Raw genomic sequence first — 25092 nt, 5'->3', positions numbered from 1 at the left:
TCTTCGTCTCACCTTCCCTGCACCTGTCACTTTCCCTCACCTTGTTCTCACCTTTAATTCACCTTCTGGCGTTGTGAGTGTCATATTCCTTTCACTTTTCAATGTTGCTTGTTCTCATCTTTTCATTCTCGTTTTCAAGCTCTCTCATCATCTTCTATCACCTTTTTTATTTAACTTTCCCTCACCCTTTTCTTATTTTCTCTTTTTTTATCTTTTTATCATCTATTTTGCTCTCTCCTTCCTTCCTTATATTTGATCTCACTTTATTTCCTCACTTTCAAGATATCTCACTTTCTCTTCTCACCTTCTTTATTTTCCTTTTTCATTTACACCTTTTGTTTTCTCATTGTCTTCTTTTTCACCGTTTCATTATCTATTATTTCCTGTCCTTTCCTTCCTTCTTTCCCTTCTTTATCTACCTTCTTTTCTTTCCTTCACCTGATGTCTTATTGTCTTTTTCTATTCATCTTTTCATCACTCTTCTTTTCCTGTCTTTTTTTTCTTCCTTCCTTCTCTATCTCCCCTTCTTTATCTACCTTTCACCTTCCTTTACCTTTTATCTTCCTATCTTCTTCTGTTCACCTTTTCATCATCTTGTTATTTTTCGCCACTTTCTCCTTCCTTCCTTCCTTCCTTCCCTTCCTTCACCTCCCTTCCCACCTGTTTTGCACCTTTCCTTCTGGTCTTTCCCTCCCCCCCCCTCCCTCCTTTCCTCCTCTTCGTTTCCCTCCTTCCCTCCCTCCTCGTTTTCCTCCTTCCCTCCCTCCCTCCATAGACCAGGCAGGTGTTTTCCCTCTCGCAAAATAAACAGGAAAATTCAGCTCACCTGTACGAGGCAATAAAAGGTAATATTATCCTCCTCTCGCCTTCCTCATTATACCATAGAGGAGTGATAATGATAAGCTAGTCCTCCTCTTCTTCTTCCTCTTCTTCCTCCTCTTCTTCCTCCTCCTTGTTCTTCTACGCCTCGTCTGTCTCTGTTTTTGTTTCCATTTGATTATTTCTCCTTCTTTCTTTTCTCCCCTCTTCTCCTTCTCCTCACCCTTCTCTTCTTCCTACTCTCCTTCCTTCTCCTCTTCCTTCTCTTCTTCCTACTCTCCTTCCTTCTCGTCTTCCTACTCTCCTTCCTTCTCCTCTTCCTTCTCTTCTTCCTACTCTCCTTCCTTCTCCTCTTCCTTCTCTTCTTCCTACTCTTCTTCCTTCTCCTCTTCTTCCTTCCCCTTCTCCTTTCATCGTTGTCATTATAGTTGAGAGTAATAAATATGATAGACTTTATATTTACACTTCTCTTTTTTTCTAACTTCTCTTCTTCCTCTCTCTTCTTCTCCTTTTCTTATACCGTTCCCTCTTCTTTCGTTCTCAACCCCTTTCTCTTCATAATTATTTACACTTCTTTTTTCTAACTTCTCTTCTTCCTCTCTCTTCTTTTTCTCCTCCTTTTCTTATTCTGTTCCCTCTTTTTCCTTTTTCATTCCCTTTCTCTTGCACCTCTTCTCCTTTCTTCCAGTCCTCCATCTTTTCCTCTTCATTATTCTTCTTTACCTGCTCCGTCCCTCTCTCCCCTCTCCTCCTCCTACACCTTTTCTCCTCCTCCTCCTCCTCCTCCTCCTCCTCCTCATTATTCTCGGGGGTGATAATAATAAGTTTCAAGCTACAGTCCGCGGCTTTAGGAGGGCCCGAACAGAGGAGGACTGGTCGTCGCGGCGAGGGCCAATAAAACGTTTTATTGCCACTAATAAAGAAACGCTATCGCCCCGCCATCTGTCGGCCGCTAAAACAAACACTCGGACGCGCAGGCAAGTCCATCCGAGACTGCTGCGCCCCCCCCCTCCCCCCCCCCCATTCCTCCTTGCCTGTCTTGACTCACTTGACTTGGGTTGACTGGATTTGGTTCTCCGCTGTCTACTACTACTACTACTACTACTACTACTTCTACTTCTACTACTACTACTACTACTACTACTACTACTACTACTACTACTACTACTGCTACTACAATGTCACTTTCCGCGCTAGCTAAATCACTTTCCTCTTCTTTTTTTTTTTTCCTTCTTTTCCTAATTTTCGTTCTTATTCATATTATTCCTTCATTCTTGCTGTTCTTCTTTATTTATTCATTTATTTTTTTCCTTCCTTTTATTTTCTCCTTTTCTACTTCATTCGTGTCTTTTTTTTACCTCTTTTCTGTTTTGCTTTTTTTATCCTCCTTCATTTTTATTTTCCTTTTTCTTTATTGTTCCTTTTCTACTTCATTCTTGTCTTCCTTTTACCTCTTTTCTGTTTTGCTTTTTTTTGTCCTTTTTCATTTCTTTTATTTTTGGCTTCGTCTCCTTTTTTTCCCTCCTTTCTTGTGTCTTTTCTCTCGCTGTTCTACTCTTTTTTTTTTTTTTTTTTTTTGCTGTTTATCTTCCTTCATTTTGCTTTTTTTTATTTTCATTTTTTTTATCTGGCCTTGTGTTTTTATTCCCTGTTTCTCTTTACTTTCTCGCGTTTTCTTTCTTGATTATCTTTTTTATCTTCGGCCTTTTCTTTTCTTTATCCTTTTCTTCGTTTTTTGTTTGTTTTTCTTCTTCTGTCAATTTCAAGTAATTTTCTTTGCTATCTCTTTCCTTTTTCTTCCTCCTTAACCTCTTCCTCCTGCTTTCCTCCTTTTTTTTCCTCTATCTTGTTCTCACTTTTCTACTACTACTACTACTACTACTACTTCTACTACTATGTCACTTCCACGCTAGCTAAATCACTTTCCTCTTTTTTTTCCTTCTTCTTTTCCCAATTATTGTTCTTATTCATTTTATTCCATCTTCCTTATTTTTCCCTTCAATTTCTCTTCCTCCCACTCCCTTCTTTAGACGTTTCCTTGGGTATCTTTCCTCCTCCTCCTCCTCCTCCTCCTCCTCCAACACCTGGCTTAATGAATGCCTCCCTCACCTTCATACCTTCTCCGGATAGCATCAAACGCATACTAAACCTTTATTTTACGCTCACGGACACGCCCGCACTATCAACGTACACACACACACACACACACACACACACACACACATACACACACGCACACACAAGCCTCCCCTTCCCACACACACACACACATATCAGAGTCTTTCTTCCTCCTCCTCCTCCTCCTCCTCTTCCTCCTCCTCCTCCTCCTCCTCTTCCTCCTTTTCCTCCTTCCCATCATCTTTCTCTCTCATTTATAAAGATGAAAAATATAATAAGATAAAGTTTTGAGTTCAGGAATGAGAGAGAGAGAGAGAGAGAGAGAGAGAGAGAGAGAGAGAGAGAGAGAGAGAGAGAGAGAGAGAGAGAGAGTTGTGAGGGAAAGAAATTCATGTTTTTCTTTTTTTTTTTTTTCTTTTTTGTATTTTTGAAGTAAAGAAAAAATGTGTTAATGAGAAAAAGAGAAATGGAGAAGAGATTTTTTTTCAAGGGTTAGAAAAAGTAAGTGAATTTTAGTTTTTCACGTTTTTCTTTGTTTTCTTCTTCCTTTTCTTCTTCTTCATTTCTTCCTCTGTGTATTTTTCAACTCGCCACTTTTAACATCTTCAGTCTTCCTCCTCCTCCTCCTCCTCCTCCTCCTCCTCCCTCCGTCATCTCCTTCATAATCTTGCTCGTAATGTCTTTTGTTCTCTTACCAAACGTGACCAACCCAAGTCTGTTAGCGATATTTCCGGTTTGTGTTTCCGATTGGATGGTTTGTCTGTCTCCTCTTCCTCTTGTGTGTTTCAATCTTAGCACTTTCTTCTCCTCCTCCTCCTCTTCCTCCTTCCTCTTCCTCCTCTATTTCTTTAAGAGTTACAGTTTGTCCTTTTTTTCATGTTTCTTTATTTTTCCTTATTTTGTCTTCGTTTCGATTTTTCTCTCATCTTTCCTTTTTCATTATTCTCCTCTTTTTCATTGTTTGCTTTTTTCTTCTTTTTCTTCTTCTTCTTCATCTTCTTTTTCTTCTTCTATTTCACCTTCTTTTTCAACTGTTTTGTCCTTTCCTTTCTTCATCTTAATGTGTTTTGCTTCATTTTTCTTCCCATGTCTTCCTGACTTTCTTCTTTTCTTCTTTATCGCCCATCTCTCCTACCTCCTTTTTCTTTCTGCCTTCGTTTTCTTCCCTCCTTCATCCTTCACCCAGATAGTAGGAGAGAGAGAGAGAGAGAGAGAGTGTGAGTAATATGGTATAGATTCTCTCTCTCTCTCTCTCTCTCTCTCTCTCATTGTTGCTTTATCTCCAGCATCAGCAACAGCGATCTCCACTTAGCTTCCTCACCACTTCCTCCTCCTCCTCCTCCTCCTCTTCCTCCTCCGCCTCCTCCTCTTTATATCATGATCGCATATCTTCAGTTTTTCGACCACTTCCCTCAAAACTTCGATCTATTTCCTCCTCCTCCTCCTCCTCCTGTTAATCTTTCTATCTTCACCAATTTCCCTCAGTTTTGAATTTTCCGTAAGTCATATTTAATAATTTTCAAGCTGGTGTGTGTGTGTGTGTGTGTGTGTGTGTGTGTGTGTGTGTGTCGATGTAACACACACACACACACACACCAATTAGAAAAAAAAATCGCAACACTCAAGAATCACTCGACAATACCAAACATTCTCAACACCAGTCATACCTCCTCCTCCTCCTCCTCCTCCTCCTCCTCCTCCTCCTCCTCCTTCTCATGATCGCCTGACAATACCTATAAACTGCCCAGCGGGTGTCCAAGGAAGACCGACACCCACCTTCTGACCCGAGGAGGAGGAGGAGGAGGAGGAGGAGGAGGGAAGGGAAGCCAGAGGTGACAATAGGATGTAAACACTCCCTCAGATGACCTTGAAAGGATAACTCGTGGGGTGTTTACTTGTCTCCGCTTCTGTGTCCTTTGTTTGTAGGAGCGAAGGGGCGTGGCGATAGGGGGGGCGGGGGAAGGGGGGGGGAGGGTGGTAGGGGGTAGAATTGAGGGAAGCTGACACCAAAGAAGGGAAGAAGGAAAGTAGAGATAGAAGGAGGGAAGAAGGGAGGGGGTAGGATAGTATAGGATTAAGGTACAGGGCGTCGGAGTCGTAGAATGCGTGTAGAAGGCGTGGGTAGGTAGGGGGTGTTGTGATAGTGGGGGCGTGAGGGGGTAGGGGTGTGGAGAGGGCATGGGAGGGATGGGTGAGGGGAGAGGGGAGCTTGTGTGGCGTGGGAGGAGGCGTGTAGGGGTCGTGGAATGCTTGGGTATGTAGTAATGGGCGTGGAGAAGGCGTGGAAGGAGCGTGAGATGGCTTTGTCCTTTAAAATTTACCTTCCTTCCTTCCTTCCTTCCTTTATGGTTACCTTCATCTGTCCCTCTTTACCTTTGTTAGCAGTAGGAACAAATTGCCTTCCTTCCTTCCTTCCTTTCTTCCTTCCTTCCTTCATCTATTCCTCTTTACCTTTATTAGCAGATCAAATTACCTTCCTTCCTTTCTACCTTCCTTTCTGTCGTTCTTCCTTCCCTTCTTCCTACCTTCCTTCCTTCACCTTTTCCTCTCTACCTTCCTTCCTATCGTTCTTCCTTCCCTCCTCCCTACCTTCCTACCTTCACCTTTTCCTCATTACCTTCCTTCTTTCCTGCCTTCCTTTCTGTCGTTTTTCCTTCCCTTCTTCCTACCTTCCTTCCTTCACCTTTTCCTCTCTACCTTCCTTCCTATCGTTCTTCCTTCCCTTCTTCCTACCTTCCTACCTTCACCTTTTCCTCATTACCTTCCTTCTTTCCTGCCTTCCTTTCTATCGTTCTTCCTTCCCTTCTTCCTACCTTCCTTCCTTCACCTTTTCCTCATTACCTTCCTTCTTTCCTGCCTTCCTTTCTATCGTTCTTCCTTCCCTCCTCCCTACCTTCCTTCCTTCACCTTTTCCTCATTACCTTCCTTCTTTCCTGCCTTCCTTTCTATCGTTCTTCCTTCCCTCCTCCCTACCTTCCTACCTTCACCTTTTCCTCTTTACCTTCCTTCCTTCCTACCTTCCTTTCTGTCGTTCTTCCTTCCCTTTTTCCTACCTTCCTTCCTTCATCTTTTCCTCTCTACTTTCCTTCCTTCCTACCTTCCTTTCTGTCGTTCTTCCTTCCGTTTTTCCTACCTTTCTACCTTCACCTTTCCCTCCTACAGGTAGAAACAAATCACTTTCCTTCCTATCTTCCTTCTTTTTCTTCCTTTCTTTTCTCTTTCCTTCCCTTTACTACCTTCCTGCTTTCTCATCATCATCTTCATCTTAATTAGTACAGGTAGAAATAAATCACCTTCCTATTGCTTCCTTTTTTCTTTTTCCTTACCTTCTCTTTTTCCTTCCCTTTTCTACCTTCCTGTTTTCTCACCTTTCCCTATTCCTTTTCATCTTTATTAATACAGGTAGAAATAAATCACCTTCCATCGTTACTTCCCTTATTTTTCTTTCTTCCTTCCTTTCTTCCTTTCTTTCTTCCTTCTTACTTTCACCTTTTCCTTTTAACTCTCCATCAGCACAGGTAAATCTGATCACTTTCCTCGCTTCCCTCTTCCTACATATCGTCCTTATCTTTTCTTCCTTCTTGTTACCTTCACTTTTTTTGTCTCTTCATTATCAGCACAGGTAAAACAAATCCCTTTCCTACCTCTCGTTTTTACCTTTAACTTGAATACCTTTTGGACGTTCAAGGCGAATAAGAAAAAGTTTTGGGTACACTTTTTCCCCTCTCATAAGATAGCACATCCCTCCCCCTCTTCTCCCTCTTACCTCCTTCCCTCCCTCCCTCCTTCCTCCTCTCTTTACCCCCTCTCCTCCTTCTTCTTCGCTCCCCTAATCAAGACAATCAATGCAAATGAAGAAAACGCCGTATTTTTAAGGGGCGACGCGGGTAATCTCGTACAGGTTAATATTCTCATTAGTCCAGGTGAGGGAGGGAGAAATGTCAAGGTCACGGAGAGAGAGAGAGAGAGAGAGAGAGAGAGAGAGAGCAGTGTTACCAGATGCAAGAAAAGAAAATACTTGTTACCAGACGCCAGAAAAAAATAGAAGAAAAGAGAAATGAGAGAGAAAGGAAAACGAAAACCATCACAGGAAAAAAGGAAGAAATATAGAAAAAAAAGTTAAGAAATGTTACCAGGAAAAAGTACCAGAAAAAGAAGTTAGATAAAACTGATGCAGTGAAAGAAATAACCGGAAAAGGAGAAAAGAAACATCGAATAAAAAGGAAAAATGTGTTACCAAAAAAAAGAAGAAAAAAATCAAATGAAAAAAATGTTACCAGATAAAAAATAATAAACTCCCCTTCCACCACCATCATCACTATCACCACCACCACCACCATCACCACCAACAACCACAGATACCAGAGCAAAACAAATCCCCACCCAGCAGACCTCCAAGCAGTGTTACCAGACGCGAGGGGCGGGGGCCAGCGGGAGTCTTGTGGTCTCCTGAGGTAATAGACGTGTTGGTCAGCTGAGGAATCTTGTTAATATGGCGTGAAGAGGCGGGAGGGAAAAATGGCCTGGGAGTAAAGTCATCAGTAGGTGGAGGGAAGGAGGGAAAGGTGGAGAGGAGAGAAAAAGCATAGGATGGAGGGAAGATGGGAAGTACAAAGGGAGAGGGAAGGAGGGAGAGAGAGAGAGAGAAAGAGAGAGAGGGAAGGGGGGAGAGAGAGAGAGAGAGAGGGAAGGGAGGGATAGAAGGAATGAAGGACGGATTTGGAAAAGTAACGGCCAAAGGAAGGAAAGAAGGAGAGAAAGAGCGAGGGAAAGAAGGAAAGCAGAAGGAATTGTGGAAAAGGAGAACTAATGAAGGAAGGGGATGGAGGGAGGGAAGGAGCGACTGAGAAAAGTGGAAACGAAGGAAGAGAGGGAAGGATGGGGAAAATAGGGATGATAGAAGTGGAGATGGAAGGGAAGAAGAAAAAAGAGGAAGGGATGGAAGAAAGGAATAACTGAGGCTAAGTGGAAACAAAGGAAGGAAAGAAGGGAAGTAGAAATGGAAGAAGGGAAAAAAGGAGGGAGGTAAGGGGAGTAGAAATGGAAGGAGAGAGGAAGGAAAGGGAGGGATGGAATGAAGGAGAAGGGAAGGGAGAGAGGGAGGGAGAGAGAGATAAGGGAAGGCCTCACGGGGACCAAAACCGACAAAAATTTACCAGAAGCTCCACTACCATGTGACAGGAGGAGGAGGAGGAGGAGGAGGAGGAAGGACAGGTAAGAGGAGGACAGGACATCTCTCTTCTTCTCTCCTCTCCTCCCTTCTCCTCCCTACCAACCTACCTGTCTATACCTCCCTTCGTTCTCCTCCTCCTCCTCCTCCTCCTCCTCCTCCTCCTCTTTATCAGCCATTTTATTATGTTCCTGCTTCTTGATTATATTCGTGTTCTTTAATTGTTTTATCTCCTCGCCTCGGTTTAATTTGTAACGCGACGCTGGGTACGGGTTTTATACGCGATGGTTTAACTTTAAGGGGCTGTCTGTTTTGTTTTAGTGTTTGTGTGTGTGTTTGTGTGTGTCTGTTAGTTTATTTGTTTGCCCTTTGTTGTCTTTGTTTGATTGTGTTTTGTATTAGTGTTTGTTTTTGTTTGTTTTATTGTTTGTTTGTCTGTGTTGTCTTTGTTTGTGTGTGTGTTTGTTTGGGTTTAGTAAAATTTTGTGCTTTTATAATTCACTTAATTTGATTAGGAAATGATTTTTGTTCTTTAATTTCCAAGTTTCTTTTCTTTCTTTCATTCTTTCTTTCTTTTGTTTTCTTTATTAGTCTTATTTTTATACATCATTGTGATATTGTATTAATTTTGTTCTCTTTGATCCAGTTATCTGTTTTTCTTTCTTTCATTATTCATTTATTTACTTTCTTTCTGTGTCTACTAATAGCTACCTTTATTTCTTACTTTCTCTTTCTTTCTTTTTTTCTTTTTTCTTTCTCTTGTTTATTAATGTCTACCTTTCCTAATGACCTGTGAGAACATTATGATAAACGGTTTAACAGTGAGGTAGAAAAGAAGGGAAGGTGGGAAGGGTAAAGAGGGAGGGAGGGAGGTAAAAGGTGAAGAAGAGGAGAGGAGCGGTGTGAAGAGGGTGACGAAGAAGTGATGAAGGGTTTGGAGAAGGGTGAGAAAAAAGGGTGAGGAAAAACGAGGAAAAAGCAAGAGGAGGAGGAGGGAAGAGGTTGAGAGAGAGAGAGAGAGAGAGAGAGAGGAGAGGAGATGATAGACAAAGACAAAAACAAGAGGAAAACAAAATAAAAAAGATGAAAGAAGAAAATAACGAAAAGGAAGAAAAGGAAAAAAACAAAAGAAAAGAGATAAAAATGAAGAGGAGAGAAAACAGAAGAGAGAAGAGGAGAAACAAGGAGAGAAGAAAAAGGAAGAAGAGAACACAGAAAAGCAAACAGGAGAGAAGAGGAGAAGAAAAGAAAACGAGAAAAGAAGAAAATAGAACAGCAAAAAAGAAAGACGAAAAGAGAAACGAAGACAGGATAGGAGAGAAGACAGAGTAGAAGAGATAAGAGGAGAGGAGAAAACAAGAGAAGAAAAGAAAACGAGAAGAGAAAAGAAGAAAATAGAAGAGTAAAAAAGAAAGACGAAAAGAGAAACGAAGACAGGATAGGAGAGAAGACAGAGTAGAAGAGATAAGAGGAGAAGAGAAGAGAACAGACCACCCTCAGCACCGGGCCAGACACATTAAAACAGGGGCGGTCTCATCCATCACTGGTTGAGATACACGCACCCGACCATCAGCCCGCCCCGCCCCGCCCCGCCCCGCCCGCATCCTCCGAAGGTGTAAACGTCCTCATGCACAACTCCTGGAAGCCTCGCCACGCCAGGAATGCCGCCGAAGGACCCCCGAAAGCCGTGTGTCACCATAACTGCCCGCCTTGGATTTTACATTCTCGTAGGTGGTGCTCCCAGCGATAAGGCGAGGCTGGACCCGGGAAATACCTGCCTCTCGCTCTTTTTGTCTCTCTCTCTTTTTAGCCCTCTCCCTCTTTTGCTCTTGCTCTCTGTCTCTTTTGCTCTTGCTATCTTTATCTCTCTCTCTTTTGCTCTCTTTCTCTTTTGTGCAAGCTCTCTTTTTCCCTCTTTTGCTAATTCTCTTTCTCTTTTACTCACTCTCTTTCCCTATCTTTTGCTCTCTTGCTCTTGCTCTCTTACTCTCTTTTGTTCGAGCCATCTTTCTTTTTCTCTTTTGCTCCCTCTCGCTTTCTTTCTTTTGTTCTTGCCTTCTTTTTTTCTGTTTTGTGCCAGCTTTTTTTCTTTCTCTTCCTCTCTGTCTGTCTTTATTTCCTTCTCTCTCTCGATGGTGAAGAGCTATATCTGTCCACGTGTGTATATGAAGAGAAAATATAGAAAGAGAGAAAAGAAGCATGGAAGGGAGGAGGGAAGGAAGGTGGTAAAAAGAGATCTACAGAAGAGGAAGGAGGAGAAGATGAAAATGATGGAAAGGAAAGCAAGAGAAGAAAGAGAGAGAGAGAGAGAAAAGGGAAACAGCAAGAGAAAGAATTGAGTTTTTATTAGTAGTGTACATATTCATAAACGTCTTTAGAATGTGGAGGCACGAGTATATGAATAAATAACTAAATAAGCAAGAAATATAATAAAAGAAGTGATAAGTAGAGAGTAAATAAGTAAATCATGAATAAGAAAGAAAGTTAAAGAGAGATAGAGACAGAGAGAAGGAAAAAATACAGTTATCAACATTACTATATTTCTCTTCCTCTTCTTCCTCTTATTTATGTTCTTTATTTATTGTTAATTACTCCAGCTTGTACTTTATGCCTCTCCCCTCCCTTCTCATTCTTCTTCCTCTCCATATCTATCCCTCCTCCTCCTCCTCCTCCTCCTCCGCTACTCTTCCTCTTATCTCTCATCTTTATTACTCTTTGGACCTCCCTCACCTCGTAGCCAGTGTTTAAAGAGATTTCTCTCTCTCTCTCTCTCTCTCTCTCTCTCTCTCTCTCTCTCTCTCTCTCTCTCTCTCTCTATTTGAGAGAGAGAGAGAGAGAGAGAGAGAGAGAGATGGGTGGGTGTACAGGTAAGGTGCTGGGTGTGGGTGTCAAGGTGTGAGCGACTGGGGTACCTGAGGGCGGGTCTGGGTGGTCCTCAGGTAACACTCCACAGGTAACGCAGGTAAAGGTGAAGCCAGTGAGCGAGTGTGTTACCTGTGGGTGTGGGTGTAGGTGTGGGTGTGTTTTTATTGAATAGTGTTTCTTCTTATTTTTATTTGGTTATATTATTTTTACTATTATTATTACTGCCATTATCTGCATCATCATAATCATTAATAAATCTTTGGTTGAAGCTTTTCTTTTATATGTTCGTGTACTTAAACTTTTCATTGTGACAGACAGACGGAGACAAAGACAGACAGACAGACAAAAGACAGAATAACCTTTAAATTCCTTACTTTTATAGACAGACAGACAAAACAGACAGAATGATCCCTAAATTCCTTACTGGAACAAACAGACAGACAGACAGAACAGACAAAATAATCCATAATTCCTGTCCAAGATAAAGATAAATCCTCTTGAAATAATAATTGTACCTTCTCTTATAATAATTAACAACCCAACTACCTAATGGCCTGAACGGGATGGCCGCGTCTTGGTCCCTTACGTAACACTCGCGATAATGAGGAGTAATTTAGTATACAATAAGAGTCTTCCTCATCGATCTTCCCTCTTCCGACAGTTCCGGTTTCCCTATCCCCCTCTTCTTCTTCCTCCTTCCCCTCCCCCCTCTTCCTCCTCCCCCTCCCCCTTCCTCGCCCTCTCAGTCTCTCTCTATCTCTGTCTGATTTGTTAATGTAATGTTGTGTGAAATTTCTTGTTTTTTTTTGTTGTTGTTTTTTGTTTTTTTTATCACTTTCAGCTGTTGGTTTTTGTGAGGAAGTTTTTTGTTTTGTTGTTGTTTTCTTCCTCGCCACTTTAAGATACAATGACTAACTAATGAGGTTGTTACAGATAAGTATTTATTAGTTTTGTGGATGCTTAGTGTGTGTATGTTCGTGTGTGTGTGTGGGGGGAGGGGGGTATTTTCAACTAGTTTTCGTTTCTCAACTTCCTTCAAGCAACTTCCTTTATTTATTTATTTTCTCTTAAACTTCTATCCTATCCATTCTTCTTCACTCCATTTCTATCGTGTCCATCTTAGTTTTCCCTTCTGTATTTCCTCCAACTTTTTATGTGTGAATTTTCCGATTTTTATTATTACTGTTATTATTTACAAACTTCAATTCTCTTCGTTATCTTTTTTCTCGGTAAATTTCCTCATGAATAACTCCCCTTAGCACAAACAAACATCCTCTGACATAAACATCCTCTTTTGTAAACAAACAGACGACAAAAAAATGTCAGGCAGGTAAGATCAGGTGCCAGCATCCGCCCCGGCAGGTGAGGCATTCGTGTTACCTGCGTGTTTTGAGACTCACCTGGACGATCACAATGTTAATCTATTGAAGTATTCCAGTCCTGCCCTCCCCACTCATCCTCTTCCTCCTCCTACCACTGCTACTTCTTTACTCATCCTCTCACTCCTGCTTCTGCTCACAAAACTGTTCCTCCTCCTCCTCCTACTACTTTTTTCTTACAGCAAAGGAGACACCACAAGGGCACAAAAAAATGAAACAATAAAAAAGAGCCCGCTACTCGCTGCTCCGGTAAAGAATCCGAAGAGGTGGAGCAATCAATTAATACTACTACTGCTACTACTACTACTACTACTACTACTACTACACCTTCTCCAATATTGTTACTCCTCCTCTTCCTCTTTCTCCCACTCCTACTCCTTTACTCGCTGTACTTTCTTTCTTCCCAACATTTTTTCTTCTCTCTCCTGTAAACCCAACCCCACCTAACCTCACCAGCCATGAACCTATCCAATCTTTTCCTGAATGCATAATATCGTATCGGCACAAACAACCTTTTTATTCGTCCACATACAAACTGGAGGGATAAATAGTAAAGCACAAGTCCTATCTCCTCCCCCATCACACACACACACCTGGGAAAGCCTGAACACCTGTCTGACCTCACCTGTGATAATCGTCGCGGCAGAATATTTGTCCCTCCCTGGCGAAGCACGTCACCGCGTCGTCGAGGGAGTTTTGGCAGATGACGCAGCGCAGACAGTTCGCATGCCATTTCCGCTCCACCGCCCGTAGGTAGAAGCGGTCGTTGATGGGATTCGAACAGCCCGCGCAGGACACCTCGCTGCCGTCGCCCCCCGTCCCGCTGTGCCCGACCCCCGAGGACAGGCTGGCACCGGGGGAACCAACGCCTGGGGGAGGATAATTACAAGGATCAGTAATATTCCAGCACTAGGCGGAGAATATCATGGAAGAAAATTTGAGTGTCATGAATGAAGAAAGAGAGTACCATTGATGAAGAGACAAAGTGACATTAATAAGATTCTAGCACTGGGCAGCAAAGATCATGGGAAAAAATTAAGAATGAGTCCTACTAATGAAGAAAGTGCCGTTAATGAAGAAGGTGACATTAATGAAGAGAGATAATGCAACTAATAAGATTGTACCTCTAGGCAGCACGGACTATCATTGCTGAGTCTAATTACAAAAGGGAAAACTACACGAAGAAAGAAAGAGAATGACACCAATAAGATTCTAGCACCATATGGCCACAAGGATCAAGGGTCGCGCTAACTCATAAACACAGACGCCGAGAAAACTTATGAAGAAAAGAAGAGAAGTACTATTGTGTAAGAGTATTCAGAAGGAACTTGATAACAAACCATACCGAGGGAAAACTAACTCAAGTCTCTGACAACACAAAGACGATGAAGATGGAAGAGAAACATATGAAGGAACAAAAACAAACCGAACAACAGTAGACGAGAAAAAGAAACATTGACACCAGAACAGAACAGAGTAACACCAAACAACAGACCAGAAAAAAAAAAAATCTATTGCGAAGTCTTACCTCCTCGACCCTCATCCTGAACAGAACCAGAATGTAAAGGAGGGAAGATTAAAAAGTAAATGAATAATAAGAGGTAGCGTAAAAGTAGGAGATAAGGGAACGAGCAAGATTAGTCAAGTTGAAGGCTGAAGTTCAAAGCAAGAGACGGAGAGAGAGAAGAGAGAGACAAACAGAAAGAGAAAGAACGAAAGAGTGAAGAAAGAGAAGAATGAATGAAGGAAGGAAGAGGAGGAGATAACAGAACAAGCAAGATTAGTCAAGTTGAAGGCTGAAGTTCAAAGCAAGAGACGGAGAGAGTGAGAAGAGAGAGACAAACAGAAAGAGAAAGAACGAAAGTGAAGAAAGAAGAATGAATGAAGGAAGGAAGAGGAGGAGATAACAGAACAAGCAAGATTAGTCAAGTTGAAGGCTGAAGTTCAAAGCAAGAGACGGAGAGAGTGAGAAGAGAGAGACAAACAGAAAGAGAAAGAACGAAAGAGTAAAGAAAGAGAAGAATGAATGAAGGAAGGAAGAGGAGGAGATAACAGAACAAGCAAGATTAGTCAAGTTCAAAGCAAGAGACAGAGAGAAAGAAGAGAGAGACAGTCAAACAGAAAGAGAAAGAACGAAAAAGTGAAGAGAAGAAGGAAAGAATGAAGAGCAAGATAAGTCGAGTTAAGGGCATGAGACTGAGAAGAGATAGAGAGACAGACAAACAGACGGACAGACAGAAAGAAAACGAGAGAGAGACAGCAGAGTTTAGCAGGCTTTATCCACGAGAACACCTGAGATTATGTATACACCAGGTAAGTAATTAACAGGACAGGTGTGTGGGGGGATAATGGCGACAGGTAAATGCTTCTGATTAATACAGGAGCAGCCGAGTGGACGCAGCTTCTCCTAATGGGCGGTAAAGCTATGGAGGAATGCTCATTATCTCCGCGAAGAATAATGGCGTGTCTTTTATTAGATATTTTAGCGGGGAGAAAAATCCAGCTTGTCGATAACCGCGTGCAGGAATAATACAAATTGTTGATGAGGTTGGTGTGTGGAGGGTGGACTGCTGTTTTTTTTTTTTGTTGTTGTTTTTTTACGTTGTTGTTTTTTTTCCTTTTCTTTCGTGTGTGTGGACTGTTTTCTTGTGTGTGTTTGAGTGAGTGTGTGTGTGTGTGTGTGTGTGTGTGTGTGTGTGTGTGTGTGTGTGTGTGTGTGGCCTGTTTTCTTGTGTGTGTTTGAGTGTGTGTGTGTGTGTGTGTGTGTGTGTGTGTGTGTGTGTGTGTGTGTGTGTGTGTGTGTGTGTGTGTGTGTGTGTGTGTGTGTGTGTGTGTGTGTTGTGTTTGTGTGTGTGTGTGTGTGTGTGTGTGTGTGTGTGTGTGTGTGTGTGTGTGTGTGTGTGTGTTTTGTCTGTGTGTGTTGTGTTGTTTTGTTGATGTTATTTCTTTATTGTTGTTGGTGTTTGGAAAGAGGGAAAAAACTTGAACTGCTTTGGGGAAAAAAAAAATAGAGAATGAAGAAATGTTAAATCACACTCGAAAAAGCGCGAAAATATTAAGAAAGGTGGAGGACTGACCGTAAAAAACACACACACTCACAAATATAAAGATGGACCCCACTTTATTTATTTATTTATTTATTTATTCATTTATGTATAAGTCGTGCCCTCCAAAAAGTGAAAAAAAAATCATCAAATTCTCACGCTGTAAATTGTTGTTCATTTAAAAGTCATCCCCCTCCCCCCCCCTCCTGAAAGAGTGTTCCCCCCCCCCCCCCACGATAGCTGTATATAAACTCCATCTGTGCAGTGACTCAAATCGCTACTGTTTTTTCCGCTTTACCACTCGACAGTCTTCTAAATACAAGGTTTCCGGCACGCCATTACCTGCCTGCCTGCCTACCTGCAATTTAGTACTTCTTCAGGTATGTGTGTGTGTGTGTGTGTGTGTGTGTGTGTGTGTGTGTGTGTGTGTGTGTGTTTATTCTTCCTCCCTCCCGTCTCTACCTTCATTCCTTTCCTCCCTTTATCCATTTTCTTCTCTCTCCTTCCCCTTATCTTTTTTTGTTTACCATTCCTTACTTTCCTTCATCTACCTATTCCTCCACTTTCCCTCCCATTCCTCCACCTTCTCTTCCCTTCTTCCATTTCCTCAATGATACCTTTTTACCTTCCCTCCTTTTCAACCTCCCTTTATCCTTTTTACCTCACTACTCTCCATCATCTCCAGCAACCTTCCCTCCAATCACTCCTCCTCCTCCTCCTCCTCCTCTTCCTTGGCCTTACCTGGGAGAAATTGATCACGGAAACCCTCAATTTCTTCACCTGTGGCCTGGTATTTACATAAGATTTAGACGCTGCAGGAGGAGAAGGAGGAGGAGGAGGCAGAGTGTGTGTGTGTGTGTGTGTGTGTGTGTGTGTGTGTGTGTGTGTGTGTGTGTGTGTGTGTGTGATGGCTTGGGGGTCATTGCAGAGGCTGGGTGCGTCTTCCTGGTTTATGGACAGCCTCTCTCGATCCTGCCATGAGCCACCGAGTCTTGGCTTCTTGCATACTAACGGGGCTGCCCTGAAGAACTGCTGTCCCCTCCCTCCTCCCTCTCCTGTTGCCCCCATCCCCATCTCTCCCTATTCCTTCCTCTCTCCCTCTACCTACCTACATACCTTTTCCTTTCGTCTCTCTCCCCTTTATTCATTCACTCTGCCTGCTTCTCTTTCTGCTTCATTTTCTTCCTCTTAATCTTCTATTTTCTCTCCCTTACTCCTGCCTACCTTCCCCTCCTCTTCCTCTATTCTCTCCTTTCTTTATTCAAATACTTTCAGCCTCCTTTCCTTCCTCTTCTCGCTGCCCTTCCTTCTTTCCTTAACATTTTGCTCTGTTTTCTCCTCTTCATTTTTTCTTGTGTCTCTTGAGGGATGTCTCTTCCCCTAGACCCAGCAGACCCTTGTAGCCCCCAGCAAAACCCCAGTAGCCTTCAGCAAACCCCAGTAGCCTTCAGCAAACCCCAATAGCCTCCAGTAAACCCCAGTAGCCTCCAGTAAACCCCAGTAGCCTCCAGTAAACCCTAGTAGCCTTCAGCAAACCCCAGTCCCATAGGAGCCCCAAGCAGGCCCCAACAGCTTTCAATAGCCCCCAGCGGAGCAGCACCCCACCGCCACATCCTCCCGCCGCGGAGAGCAAAAAGTAGGGACAGGATGAGCGCAGGATCCCCTTTTGGCTATAGTTTGTGTGCTAATGGGGTAAGGGGCTTGCTCTTAATGGTTTCCGGTGTGTTTGTGGAGAGGGGGGGAGGGGGTGCATGTACGTAAAGGGGTGGGGGGGGCGTGTTGTGTGTGTGTGTGTGTGTGTGTGTGTGTGTGTGTGTTGTATGGGAACGTTTTTAAGTGAAAGGAAGAGTAAGGTGAAGATGGATAAGATGGAGGAGGAGGAAGAGAGGGAAGGTAAATGTGAAGAGAAATATTAGAAGGAAGAAAATTGAAAAGTGTAGAAACAAGAGAAATTGAAAACTGAGAGGAGTGAAAAACGAGAGAAATGAAGAGAGAAAGAAAGAAAACAAGATAGAAATTGACGGTTAATTAAAGGACGAGGAAAAAGAAATGGCCGGACAAGACAAAATTAATAAAAAAAAAAGATAAAATAGGAAGAGGAAGACAGTCTATTTACACTAAATCTCACACGAAAATGATAAGAAGGAAAAGAAGGGAATACAAGATGAAGGAGGTGAATAAAGAAGAGAATAAAAAAACAATATATTTACACTCACACGAAAATGATAAGAAGGAAAAGAAGAGAATACAAGATGAAGGAGGTGAATAAAGAAGGGAATAAGAAGTGAAAAATATAGATGAATAAGGTAAATGAAGAAAACAAAAAGACTCATCACCACTTCAATTTCTGGTCCAATCTTCACCACAGCAATCACCACCACCACCACCACCAACAACAACAACAACAACAACAACAACAACAACAACCACTCACCTGTCGAGCCAGCATCAGAGCCAGGTGAGACGTAAGTGTTGGCTCGGTCGCTGCCAGGACTAACGAAGGAGGAGGCGCCCGCTGAGGAGGCCGAGGAGTTGGAGGACGAGGAGGAGGAGGGCGTGAGGGGCGCCTGCTCGTGGGCGTGGGCGTGGTCGTGGGCGTGGGCGTGGTCGTGGAGCTGCGGCATGGTGGGAGACGGGTCGCATCCAGGGTCATAGGCTCCCTCTGTAGGCCCAAACTGCTGTAAGAGGGAGAGAGAGGGAGAGGGAGAGTTAGTTAATTTGCTGGAAAAAGTTGAGACTAAATAAATAGACGAAGGAAAGGCGTGTGATGTAAGCAATGCAAAGAGAAAGAAAAGACAAATATGGAGATAATATAACATGTCAAACTCATATATGATAACCGAAAAAAGACTGGAGATAAAAAAGAACTCGAAGGCAAGAAATTGATGGAAGAAAAAAGAAAATACAAGACAAGGCAGAAAGTGACTAGAGATATTGAAGAACTCGAAGGAAAGATATTGATGGAAGAAAAAAGAAAATACAAGACAAGGCAGAAAGTGACCAGAGATATTGAAGAACTCGAAGGCAAGACATTGATGGAAGAAAAAAGAAAATACAAGACAAGGCAGAAAGTGACCAGAGATATTGAAGAACTCGAAGGCAAGAAATTGATGGAAGAAAAAAGAAAATACAAGACAAGGCAGAAAGTGACTAGAGATATTGAAGAACTCGAAGGCAAGACATTGATCGAAGAAAAAAGAAAATACAAGACAAGGCAGAAAGTGACTAGAGATATTAAAGAACTCGAAGGCAAGACATTGATGGAAGAAAAAAGAAAATACAAGACAAGGCAGAAAATGACCAGAGATATTGAAGAACTCGAAGGCAAGAAATTGATGGAAGAAAAAAGAAAATACTAGACAAGGCAGAAAATGACCAGAGATATTGAAGAACTCGAAGGCAAGACATTGAAATTAGAAAAAGCAGATTGAAGAAAAAAGAAAACACACAAGACAAGGCAGAAAATGACCAGAGATATTGAAGAACTCGAAGGCAAAAAAAAAAAAGAAGAAAGAAAGAAGAAAAATATGTGTGACGTATAAAAGTGAGGAAGCAAAACAGAACGAAACAAAAAAGTAGAAGAAAAGAAAGAAGAAAAATATGTGTGAGGTATTAAAGTGAGGAAGCAAAACAGAACGAAACAAAAAAGTAGAAGAAAAGAAAGAAGAAAAATATGTGACGCATTAAAGTGAGGAAGCAAAACAGAACGAAGCAAAAAAAAGAAGAAAAGAAAGAAGAAAAATATGTGTGACGCATTAAAGTGAGGAAGCAGAACAGAACGAAACAAAAAAGTAGAAGAACAGAAAGAAGAAAAATATGTGTGACGTATTAAAGTAAGGAAGCAAAACAAAAGGAAACAAAAAGAAGAAGAAAAGAAAGAAGAAAAATATGTGTGACGTATTAAAGTAAGGAAGCAAAACAAAAGGAAACAAAAAAGAAAGAAGAAAAGAAAGAAGAAAAACATGGAGATTATAATATTAAAGAGAAAACTCACCAAGACAAAACAGCAGAAAAAAAACAGACACACAAACTCGAAAGCCCCACGTATGCTTGAACTGAGCAAGAAAGAAAAAAAAGAAAAATATGAGCAGATTATAATACTACACACCAAACTCACACAAGACAAAGCAAAAAAAAATAAACTGGATATAAAAGTGTAAGACGAGGCGTATGGTGTAAGCAAAGGAGAAGAAAGGAGAAGAGAAAGAAAATATAGCAAGGAAACATAATAACGTAAAACACAGAAGGAAGAAATTATAATACCACAAAGATAACACACATACGATAAACCAGAAAAGGCGAAAGATATAAAGGAAGTGGAAGACAAGACGTGTGATTAAAATTAGCAAAAAGGAAGAAAAGAAAAAAAAACATTATAATACCCCACACCAAACCCACACACACAACACAATACAAAACAAGGAACAAGAAAACAAAACAAAACAACACTAGCACCACCAGCAAACTCCAGAACCCGGCGTGCATGAGGCGAGGGAAGGCGAGGCGAGGCGAGACCGAAGTGACTGCATACCGCCTACCGGGGCTGGCTATGCAAATGTCTCGGAGGCGCGCCGGAACACATGTCCACGGCGGGAAGGTATGACGGGCTTCCATGTCCCTCCGATGTTATCCCCGGCGCAACATGGGCGTGCTAAGTGCCTCTTGTCGCGCCCCAGCCAGTTCGAGCCCCCCCAACATAGCGCCGGGCCGAAGAAGGAGCGAAAGAGCGGGGAACATGGGATCGCGTCTTCTGTTTGGGCGTCCGAGTCGTCTTCGCCGCCTCCGAGGACAAGGGTTCGTGTTTAGCGGAGGGAGGGTGTTGGTTTGTTGGTGGTGGTGTTTTGATGGTGTGTTTTGTGTGATCTGTTTTGGTTGTTTGGTTTGTTTGGGTGTTTCCTTCTTTCTCTCTTTCTTTTGGTTTCAGTATTTCTCTTTCTCATCATCTTCGTTCTCGTGCTCTTCGTCTTTCGTTTCTTTCTTGTTTGTTTTCCTTCTTTTCCTTTTGTTTTGATTTTCTTTCCCTGCTCTTACACTGCTTCGTCGTTCTGCCCTTTCTCCTTCGTTTCTTTCTTGTTTTTTCTCGTCTCCTTTTCTCTTATTTCCTCATTCTCCTTCTTCTCCAATTTGCTCTCCGTCCTCGTCTCCTCCTCCTTGTTCTCCTTTGTCTCATCCTCTTTGTTCCTTTGTCCTAATATTCTTATGATCTTTAGTTTTAAGGATCTTAACGCTCTCTCCTCCTCCCCTTGCGCCTCCTCCTCCTCCTCCTCCTCCTCCTCCTCCTCCTCCTTCTTCTTCTCCTCCTCCTCCTCCTCCAGAGTGGGACAACACCCGGCATATTTACGCGCACAGGTGACAGTGTTCCTCGGGGTGGCGGTGTGTCTTGCTGTCCTCCCCCCCTTCCCCCTCCCCCTACCCCCCCCCGCCCCCCTTGCCCACCTGGGAGTCACCTGAGATACAAAGGGCCTTGCCTACACGGGGTCCATATCTTCGGACTCCCCAAGGATCTCAAGGACCTCACACCCGCAGGACGCGTGTAGGACTTCTGAGTGTAGGATCTTTAGTGTTGAATCCCACAAAGAGAGACAAAGAGCATCACTGAACCCTATGAAGAAGGAATCGAGGAGTTATTTTATAATAGGAGTTGTGTTAGGATTGTGTCTATAACTTAGCACCCAGTTAGGACCCTCCCAGTAGAACCCAAAGGAGGAGGAGGAGGAGGAGAAAACACAAGATCCTTATAACAAAAGATCATAAGAATATCAGGACAAGAAAACAAAGAGGAGGAGATAAATGAAGAGGAAAAGAAGGAGAATAAAATGAGATAAAAAGAAACATAACCGAACCCAAAGAAAGAAGAAATCAAAGTCTAATTTAAAGAGTGGAGTTAGAGTTATGTGTGCCTATGACTTAATACCGACTTACAACCACCCCAATTAACCCCTCCCCCCCCACCAAAAAAAAGAATCACAAAACAAAGCAAAAATAAAAAAAGCATCACAAAATCCTTAAATCATGATCGAGAACTGATGTATAGAGCCATGTTAGGATTGTGTGCCTATAACTTAGTACGGAGTTAGGACCCCCAAAAGTATCCCCCCTAAGGACTCTCACTAGTAACCCCAAGGACCCGGGGGCGCTAAGTGTTCCGCCCCGGGAGATTGATGGGGGCGGGGCGCGGGGAAAGGGGTGCAGAGTCTGGTGTTATTCCCGCCCGTTGTTTACAGCTGAAGGGTTTGTTTACCTCACGTCCTGACCCGATGACTGACGCTCTCCCGCTCTCCTCGTCCTCAAACTCCTCCTCCTGTTCTTCCTCCTTCTCCTCTTCCAAAGTTTATTCGTCCACTAAATTCTCGCAGTAAAATTATCCAAGTTACTTCTACATCATTTATTACTACTACTACTACTACTACTTTTTTTTACAACAAAGGAGACAGCTCAAGGGCACAAAAAAAGGAAACATTAATAAAAAAAAGCCCGTTACTCAATAAAAAAAAAGCCCGCTACTCAAACTACTACTACTACTACTTCTTTTCTTTCATCTCCTTCACCTGCCTCTGTTAATCATTCTTCTACTCCTGTTATTTCTGTTCTTTTTCTTCCCCTTTTCTCTCCCTGTTCGCGGTAATCCCTTTGATACTAATCCTATTATAACATCTAAGAGCGATTCGGGTTTCGTCTAAGTTAAGTTACTCTCCTCTGTGTTTTGTTTCTTTTGTTTGGTTTGTATTTTCACCCGAGTAGAAAGTGTGTGTGTGTTTGTATCCATTCACGCCTTCGTCTTCATGCTATACGCTTCTATGTTCGTATACCCCAATCAATCAATCAATCACTCAATCAAGTCAACTCGTACTAAGTGTGTCATGTTTCTTTATTTGCTTTTGAGAGTCTTTTCTGCATAACGTTCTTTTCCTCTGGTTACTCTTCTCTGATATGTCACCTAAGTTCAGTATTCTTTGTTTCATACACGAGTCAATCTTTATCCTTGGTCTCTCTCCCTCTGGCATCTACTTCGCCTGTTATGTCGCTATAGTGTTCGTTTTCTTCGTTATGTCAAAGAATATTTCCTTGTTCACTTCTCTCGGACACCTTAACTTCGCCTCTGTTATGTCGCTAGTGTCGTTTTCTTCGTTAATATTTCCCTCTTCACTTCTCTCGGTCACCTTAACTTCGCCTCTGTTATGTCGCTATTAGTGTGTCGTTTTCTTCGTTATGTCAAAGAATATTTCCTTCTTAACTTCTCTCGGTCACCCTAACTTCGCCTCTAGAAATATCGCTTTTGTCATTCTCTTCATTCTTTTAAGAGACACAATCTTCTCATCGTCTCTCTCCTGCGCTGTCCGATTTAAATGACAGTCTTTTCCTCGTCCTTTTCCAGCGGTGTGTGTTTTCCCACGCATTCTCGTCTTCAAGGGAGATTAGTTTGTCATCATCTATTTCCGTGGGAGCAAAGTTCAATTCTGATTCATGGCTTCAGATTCATTGGAGGGCTTCCGTCTTATCCTCCTCGTCTTGTAATCTTTCCTAGTGTTGCATTATCCTCCCCCTCCTCTCCCTTCTCCTCTTCCCAGCTCTTATCTTTTATTTATTTCTCTGCCGTGATGTTTTTTTCGTGTTCTCGTCCTTTTTTATTGCTATTCTTCTTCTATTTTGTGGTTTTCCTGTTACGTTTGAATTTCCTTTGTTTCTTCGGTGTCTTTCATTGTGTTTTTTTTCTTTCATTGTGGTTGCAGTTGAGTATTGAAATGAGGGGTAGTTGAAGGAGGAAGAGGAGGAAAGAAAGGAGGAGGAGTAGGAAGAGGAGGAGGAGGAGGAGGAAGAAGAAGAAGAGGAGAAGGAGTAGGAGGTAAAAAAATGCATTAGTTTGGTTAAATTATCAAGTACACACACACACACACACACACACACACACACACACACACACACACACACACACACTTTGGAAAACAAGCAAAAAAACAAACATTCATTGCATTACTACAAAGTTCGGAACAAGAAAAAAACAACTTGTAACACACACACACACACACACACACACACACACACACACACACACACACACACACACACACACACACACACACACACACACACACACATTATATTAGCTTTCCCGGACAAGGTTTGGTCTTAGTAAATTCAGGTTCCGGAGAATTATTCATAAACCCAACGCTGTGCAAATGCTGGGCGGGCGGCGGGAAAGTGGCTGGTGGTGGTGGTTGTGGTGGTGGTGATGATAGTAGTGGTGGTGATGGTGGTGGTGGTGGTGGTAATAGTAGTAGTAGTAGTAGTAGTAAACACACAATTTCTCTTATTTCGTTTTTCTTATTTCTTCTCTTCTATTTTACTTTCCTGTTTCCTATTTTACCATCCCTTTCTTCCTCCTCTCATTCTTTTCTTATATATTTCATTCTTCCTTTATTCTTATCTTCTTCCTCTCTTTCTACCGTTTTCTCTCTCTCTCTCTCTCTCTCTCTCTCTCTCTCTCTCTCTCTCTCTCTCTCTCTCTCTCTCTCTCTCTCTCTCTCTCTCTCTCTCTCTCTCTCTCTCTCTCTCTCTCTCTCTCTCTCTCTCTCTCTCTCTCTCTCTCTCTCTCAAGGGGAAACTCATTATAACCGCCAATCATAATAACGATAATAATAATAATAAAAATAATAGTAATATATCTTAAGAACTCTCTATGAAACGTCACAACTTGTACCCGAAGTAGACTGTGTGAATTCCTGCCTTGCTAAAAATAATGACGTCGGGAACACACAGAGAATTATTATTATTATCATCATTATTATTATTTTTATTCCTTCAGTCGGTCTACTCGTGTTTATAATCAGGCTGAGTGAACAGAGTCTTTGGTTCTTTGTGGGTTTTCAATAGATTTTTGCAGTTTGAGTTTTCTCCCTCTCCCCCCTCTCTCTCTCCCTCCCTCCCTCTCCCTCTCTTTCTCTCTGTTACCTTTCATCTCTTCCACTTTACCTCCCTCCGCTCTGATTCCTGATTCCTATTCCTATTCCTCCTCCTCCTCCTCCTCCTTCTCCTCTTCACGTCTTTTCAAATTCTGTTCCTTTGTGGTTTTCTCTCAAATTCTATATCGTTTCCTCCTTTTTATTCTCTTCTCTCTCTCTCTCTCTCTCTCTCTCTCTCTCTCTCTCTCTCTCTCTCTCTCTCTCTCTCTCTCTCTCTCTCTCTCTCTCTCTCTCTCTCTCTCTCTCTCTCTCTCTCTCTCTCTCTCTCTCTCTCTCTCTCTCTCTCTCTCTCTCTCTCTCTCTCTCTCTCTCTCTCTCTCTCTCTCTCTCTCTCTCTCTCTCTCTCTCTCTCTATCTATCTATCTATCTCTTTGTTTCTATCTATTTCCACTTTTTTTTTGTTTATCTTCACTCCATTCTTTCTTCTTTTCTTTCCTTATCTGTTTTTCCTCCTTCTTTATATCTCCACTTTTCTTTGTCCTCTTTTTCTTTCCTCTTTACGCCACTTTTCATTTAATCGTCTCTTTCCTCTCCTCTCTTCTCTTCCTGCTTTCCTCTCTTCTCCTCTTTTCCATTCTCATCTCCATCGTTCTCCTTTTTTTCTCATTTCTTTTCTCTTCCGTTTAATCCACGTATCTCTACATCCTTCTCTTCTTCTCTCTATTCCTCTTTTTCTCTCTCCTTTCCTCAACGGTTTCCTCTTATATTAACCTTTTCCTCTTCATCTCCTAACGCTC

At 42.2% G+C, this 25092-nt stretch overlaps 1 protein-coding gene across 6 annotated transcripts in view; it reads right to left on the bottom strand.

Annotated features, from left to right (window-relative positions):
* Positions 1–25092, bottom strand: part of LOC126999320 (LIM/homeobox protein Lhx9-like) — a 161264-nt gene that overhangs the window by 75412 nt on the left and 60760 nt on the right. For 5 of the 6 annotated variants that reach the window (XR_007753233.1, XR_007753234.1, XM_050861775.1 and 2 more), the window contains exons 2-3: positions 17830–18073; positions 12977–13220 (exon numbers count right to left, since the gene is read on the bottom strand). Coding sequence is in view for 4 of the 6 variants with exons in the window: in XM_050861775.1 (XP_050717732.1) it covers positions 12977–13220; positions 17830–18073 (488 nt within the window). In the remaining 2 variants the exon portion in view is untranslated. The remainder of the gene's footprint in view (positions 1–12976; positions 13221–17829; positions 18074–25092) is intronic. The other variant, XM_050861773.1, reaches the window with a different exon arrangement.

Source organism: Eriocheir sinensis, chromosome 16 (genome assembly GCF_024679095.1).
Source record: "Eriocheir sinensis breed Jianghai 21 chromosome 16, ASM2467909v1, whole genome shotgun sequence".
In the NCBI taxonomy this organism is placed as follows: domain Eukaryota; kingdom Metazoa; phylum Arthropoda; class Malacostraca; order Decapoda; family Varunidae; genus Eriocheir; species Eriocheir sinensis.
This window is presented reverse-complemented; position numbering and strand designations above follow the sequence as displayed.